This window comes from Pundamilia nyererei, unplaced genomic scaffold, assembly GCF_000239375.1.
Source record: "Pundamilia nyererei isolate P.nyererei 1_Seehausen unplaced genomic scaffold, PunNye1.0 scaffold00240, whole genome shotgun sequence".
NCBI classification, from domain to species: domain Eukaryota; kingdom Metazoa; phylum Chordata; class Actinopteri; order Cichliformes; family Cichlidae; genus Pundamilia; species Pundamilia nyererei.
Window position 1 is genome coordinate 423,929 of NW_005187641.1, and position 5,584 is coordinate 429,512.

General features: G+C 47.3%; 1 protein-coding gene across 2 annotated transcripts; it reads left to right on the forward strand.

Moving 5' to 3' along the window:
• The first annotated feature begins 95 nt into the window (after positions 1 to 95).
• On the forward strand, positions 96 to 5,584 carry prrt2 (proline-rich transmembrane protein 2). Of its 2 annotated transcripts, XM_005749262.1 has the most exons (5): positions 96 to 472; positions 1,563 to 1,851; positions 2,039 to 2,337; positions 2,434 to 2,563; positions 3,611 to 5,584. In XM_005749262.1, the coding sequence occupies exons 2-5, from the start codon at positions 1,620 to 1,622 to the stop codon at positions 3,625 to 3,627; spliced, it is 678 nt and encodes a 225-aa protein (XP_005749319.1). In that variant the 5' UTR covers positions 96 to 472; positions 1,563 to 1,619; the 3' UTR covers positions 3,628 to 5,584. The 2 variants fall into 2 exon arrangements, with proteins under 2 accessions (XP_005749319.1, XP_013770411.1); XM_013914957.1 differs by lacking the exon at positions 3,611 to 5,584 and having other exon boundaries at positions 2,434 to 3,213.

The window sequence follows — 5,584 nt, forward strand, 5'->3', positions numbered from 1 at the left end:
ATTAGCATCGCACAGACAGCAGGTCACAGTTTAACACCGGCGGTAGGTGGATGCTATAAACCACCGCCCCCTACAGCACATCTCTCACACACACACCTTTTCTCTTCCTCCACAGCACGTACTCTGGTTGATTTCACTTTTCGTTACACGCGCACACACACCCCTCCTCTCTGAACCACCCTGATATCCAGGAGACTCCATCCATCCCAGCTCACTGCGCTGGCGCAAGGCTACACCAGCCCCACCGCTTTCTGTTTTTTCCCTCCCTCAGCTTTCACTGGACATAAATCATATGATCGGGCTTTTAAACGGAGCACGTCTAGAAACCCTCTGCGCTCTGGAGATGTTTGGTCACGTCTGACAGTTTTGTGTTTTTTCCCACCTGGGAGTGAGGTTACCACGATGCACAATCCAGCGACGTGATGACGACGAGGCAAGCGCTGGATTAAAAAAGAAAGGGACGGAAACAAAGGTCAGTTTGATTACAGTTTTCCCTTTGATGGATTGATGGGTGCGAGATACACAAATGGCTGTTTATGTATTCCAGTCATTTCCTGTGAATCCAGTGCATGTGTTTTTCCTGCTTATCGGTGCAGTTTAGCAGCGCACATCCACTGAATCCAACCCATCAGCGGCAGGCTAATTAACGAGCAGCCTCCCTCCCTCCCTGTTGGCCTCTATCCGAGTTTTCTCCCCCCTTTGTCCTCAGCCTTTTTACCGCTGTGTCCTCTAGCTATTGTTCTGCGTCCGGCAAAACCGGCCACCATATGTCGGTGAGCGGTTGTGTACACACGGTGAAATAAAGCTATGTACACACCTGCACGGAGACCGAGGCAGGAAAGCCGTCTCCATCTGCCATACCTGTTTTTTTCCGCTCCTCCTTTTTGTTGACCTGCTTTTTGTTACCTGAGAAAGCGAGTCTTGGAGGCCTTATATACAGTTCGCTGTGTTTTGCTCATCCATCCCTCAGCAGCTGTGAGCAGTGATCAAACGTGAGATGTCATCTGACGTTCAAAAGGGGATTATAAAGAGGCTTATGGGTGATATTGAGCCCACATCCACTCTGAAATCTGCTGAAACGGGATGTGTTTATGGGCTGTATGAAAACTGCTAGTTAGAAATCCCCTGCCAGCCATATAAATATTTCATTTCAGGGAGGCAGCGCTGCTCCCCAGCATCTGCAAACTGATTCAAACAAGTAGAGTTTTACTAAATAAACTGTAGGCAAACAACCCAACCATGAAGGCACCGTTTAATCACTTTTAGGTCATTTGTGGCTCATTTGATACTATGCCCTACTTTCCTATAGCTGCTTTCTGTTGGGTTGAGACTGTGACCAAGAACTCAACATCTATAGACTTGCTATTATTTTGCTGTCCTCCAATAGCAAAAATTGGTCTAAATATTTGATTAAAAAATAGTTTAAATAGAAGAAAAGATTTATCTCTTGCTCCATCTGTCTGCCCTCTTCCCCACTGCAGTGATTTCTGCACAATCCCTAAGCAGATGGGAAGGAACAGTTTTTGTTTATGAATGTGTTTAAAACCACTTTCTGGCCCCAGGTGTAACTACAGACGTGCAGGACCGGACCACGAACACGGGCTTCTCTTTCTGTCAGCATGGCTGTGAACATGATGCCCGCCCCCGGCCTTTGGCCTGTGGAAGAACAACCATCGCTTCTGGACCAAGACGGCTCCCTGTCGAGCCAGGCCCCCGTCTCTGAGCTGTGCCTGCCAGTCAGAGGCGAAGAGCTCATCCACAGCTGCAGCAGCAGCCCGGCTGGCACCAGGCCCGCCCGCAGCAAATCCAAAGGAGAGCTCGTCATAGTCATCAACGAGAAGCTGAAGAACGGTGAGTGACTTGAGTTTGACCTCATAGCGAGGCAGCGGGTGGGGAGGGAGGCAGGGTCGGGCAGCTGCTTAGTCAGCTCGCTGGGGGAAAGTCAAATTCCTGCGCGTGGATGAACTCCCGGGAGAGCACGGGAGGCGTGCGAGCACTGGCGTATTACCTCTTTGTCCTCTTCATCCTTCACACGCAGGTAACGGGATCCACTCAGTGTCCGAGGAGAAGAGCACCTCTCCAGTCGTCTCCTCTCCTCCCAGAAGGCAGCACTCCATCTCTTACCCTCATCACGGCAAGACCAGGAAGGGGAGCAGGGCGAGCTCCATCGGCTACACCGCCTTCTCGCCCAGGCCGTCGCTTTCTCGCCACTCCAGCATCGCCACCAACCCACCATTGGACCGCTCCAAAGTCAAAGACTACCTCCTCCTCTCCGTGCTGGCCTGCTTCTGCCCAGTCTGGCCCATCAACATTGTTGGATTTGTCTACTCCATCATGGTGAGAGCAGGATTTGTGTGTGTGTGTGTTTGGTTTTTGGAGTTTATTCTTTTTAATCACGCTGATGCTAACAGACGCTTTGATCTTCTCCCTCAGTCCAAGAACAGTCTGGAGCAGGGAAATCTGGACGGCGCCGTGCGTCTGGGACGCGTGGCCAAGATGCTCTCCATGGTCTCACTAGTAGGAGGGACGATCATTATCATCGCCTGCATTGTCAACCTGGCCAGTGAGTGTCCCAAATCTGACCTTTAAACCCCCCCTAACCTCTCCTTTTTAACCTCCTGTGTTGCTGAGCCGCTTCTTTCCTGCGAACTCTCCTCTCGTCTCGTGAATTACTGACGGATGTGTCGCAGCTTCCACAACCTGCTGTTGTCACCGTTTATCCCATCATACTAGCACAATATATTCAGCTCTGTTGGCACAGTCTGACCTTAATCACTGATATTATTACTATCTGTGTTTGCACAGTAGAGCGCTAGCCCCAACGCCTGCACGTGGCTTTATACACTGCAGCACTTTAGCCTTTAGAAACCATGTCGCCGCTGCACAGAGATCAGAACATATTAAGCCCTCCCGAAGCAGACGCAGATCTACATTTTCTGACGTGTTCCTCCATGTTTGCACGGGTGGCCTACAGCTGTAACCGACCGCATGCCTCGGTTTTGCCGTGTGTGTATCTGTAGAGTGACGTGTGTAGTCCACTGTCTTGTTTTCACGCCTTGCCCTCTCTGCTTGTACAAAATGTGAAGCCTTGTTGATTCTGTACCACATGTATAACCACTGTATGCCCAGCTCGTGAGCTGCTGACCGGCTCGGGAGCTGGACAAATGTGCTTTTTATTGTACGTTTGCAAATAAAAAGGATTCTGATAACAGATCAGTGATTATTTCAGTGACTCGCAAAGAAAGGGACCAGCCTCTGTCTTATTTTTTGTTTTGCTGTTCTTCTACATTTAGACACGTGCAGTTTAGTCATTCTCAATCATGCCTTTTCACTTCAGATTACACTTATTTCTGCTTTATTTCTGAGCGTGCCCATTTGCAGCCTTGTGGGTCTTATTAAGCCAAGAGATGTGCTAATTAGCTCAATGACTGGAAGAACAACTGTAGACTCAACTTCAACTTGAGTTGAAGAGCGCTGGGATTTGGCAATCCTTGTTTTTTCTTCTTCTCTCATTATGTAACTGTCCTCTGTGGTCTGTGAAAGTTTATACATCCATATGAAGTTGCAGAATATAAAGCTCTGACTAATACGCTTCCTTTTCTTTTTTTAGTAAATGTGAAACCCTGAGTTTCATCCCAGGATGAAACCGGATAAGGCAACAGACCGTCTGGCCCCGCACCTGCACCACCATCTTTACCTGCCTAGTCATTACCTGGATGTGTGACAAATGTGCCCCACACCCCCTTGCCCCCCACCTCCCCGCGATATACAGCGCTTACTTATATTTCTGTAATCGATATAAATCCCCCTCCTGCCCCCCTGTTTTCTTTTCTTTTCTTCTTTGCTAATGGAAGAGAATAAAATATGCAAATGCTGCTACTCTAAATCTGGGGAGGGTGTGAGGGGAGGGTGTGAGGGGAGGGGTCCATGGGACGTTAGATTGGAGAGAAGGGAACAGACAGACTTTAATCAGTCCCTTCGTATTCCGGCCAACACGTTTGGAATGATTTCCAACACAGAGACACTCGAACTCTTGAAGAGATCTCATCACAAGCCTCCAAACTGGTGGACTAGAGCGCAGCGGAGGGATCGCCTCTCAACTTCCCAACAAAAAATGACCTCTCTGGTTAAATCCCCCTCAAACGCACAGAGAGGCTCCGGGATTTTGTGTTGCGCACATGAACTCACACGCGCAGCAGAGAGGAAACCCTTTGAATCCCAGTTATGTCCTCTTGTTTCAGACTGTCTCTTGCTCCGTGGCTCAAAATGACTCCATGATATCTTGTGTTTGAGCGTACGGGCCGACTAAAAGGAGGATGAAAGCGGGGCTTACCAAGCCGTGGGTGCTAAAACGGAAAAGGGGATTACGGAGGCACAGTCGACACAGCGAGGAGGAAATATGTGCCAAATAAAAGAATTTAGAGCAAGGGGATAAAAAAAAAAGTTTCTTGCTTTGCAAAGACCTCACTTCTCACCAGTTGATGTGGAGGGAAGCATCGAGATGTGCTTTCGCTCTGTGCAACTATACTGTGTATCTGCTCGACACCTGCAACCACTGTGAGCTGGAGAAAGGAGGGAAAAAGTCACGCTGTAGTGATAAAAGCTTAAACAAAACAAAACACACAGACTTTACAGGGAAGTCAGTGATGCCGCACCATCTGTCTTTTGATAATCTTTGTAAGGGATTGATTTTGAAACTCTGGAAGTGCTGCGCCGCAGCGGAGCGGCAGCTGTAAGGCAGTGCGGGCATCACTATTTGGTTAACAAATTAAATACCTTGTGATTGTTTAGTCAAAGATGCGGCTGTAGCCTCAGGTAGCCCGAGCTTGGAAAGCAGACAGATTGTTCTTATATTATACTTTAAAAAAAAAGAAAAAGAAATAAAATACCCTCCGTAGTTGATTCCCACCTGGATGAGTCAGCACCTTTTCGTTGTAGGTGTTTGTGAAACACTAGATCAGACATGGGTGGGGGCTCTGAAGTAGCAGTGTCGTAGCATTTTAGTGTGAAGAACATCATTTTAAAAGCCGGGTTTGTTATCGTTGTTCTAATATCTCCTGTGTATCCTTCGCTAACCTCTAATCTTTATCTACTTGTGGTTTTCACTGTGATTTAATCGATAAAGTGATTAAAAACTTTATTTTGCTGTGTCCCAGATTTTCCAATGCCGCGACTTCAAGGGTCTCATCATGAGTTCTGGCCCTGCAGATAGTTTTCTGTCGAGACAACTGCGGCATATATATACACCCCATCCCCACCCCCCTTTGTTAATAATGTAAATTTACTGATTGTAATCTACAGTTGATGTACTCTGCAGATATTGTGCTAATCCTCCAGTGGATATGAGTTACCTTTACGTAATTAAGATCTGATGTAGGCGCTGAAGCTGTTGGATACCCTCCAGACAGCCACTGTATTCCCACCAGGCTTCTATGATCTTTGTGGTTATTGGCATGTTCTGTTTTCTTTTTGTTTATTTATTGATTTTTTGTAATGTATGATGATGGAAGTTTCAAATTGCAAAGATAAGCTGACACTTGGAATATTATACTTCTGCAGCACATTTATAATAAAGACACAATGC

Excerpts from the sequence above, each read along its gene's own strand:
- prrt2 (XM_013914957.1), top strand. The coding sequence starts at position 1,620 with ATGGCTGTGAACATGATGCCCGCCCCCGGCCTTTGGCCTGTGGAAGAA. Across the intron at positions 1,852-2,038 it reads CAACGAGAAGCTGAAGAACG|GTAACGGGATCCACTCAGTG; the intron begins GTGAGTGACTTG and ends CTTCACACGCAG. Across the intron at positions 2,338-2,433 it reads GATTTGTCTACTCCATCATG|TCCAAGAACAGTCTGGAGCA; the intron begins GTGAGAGCAGGA and ends CTTCTCCCTCAG.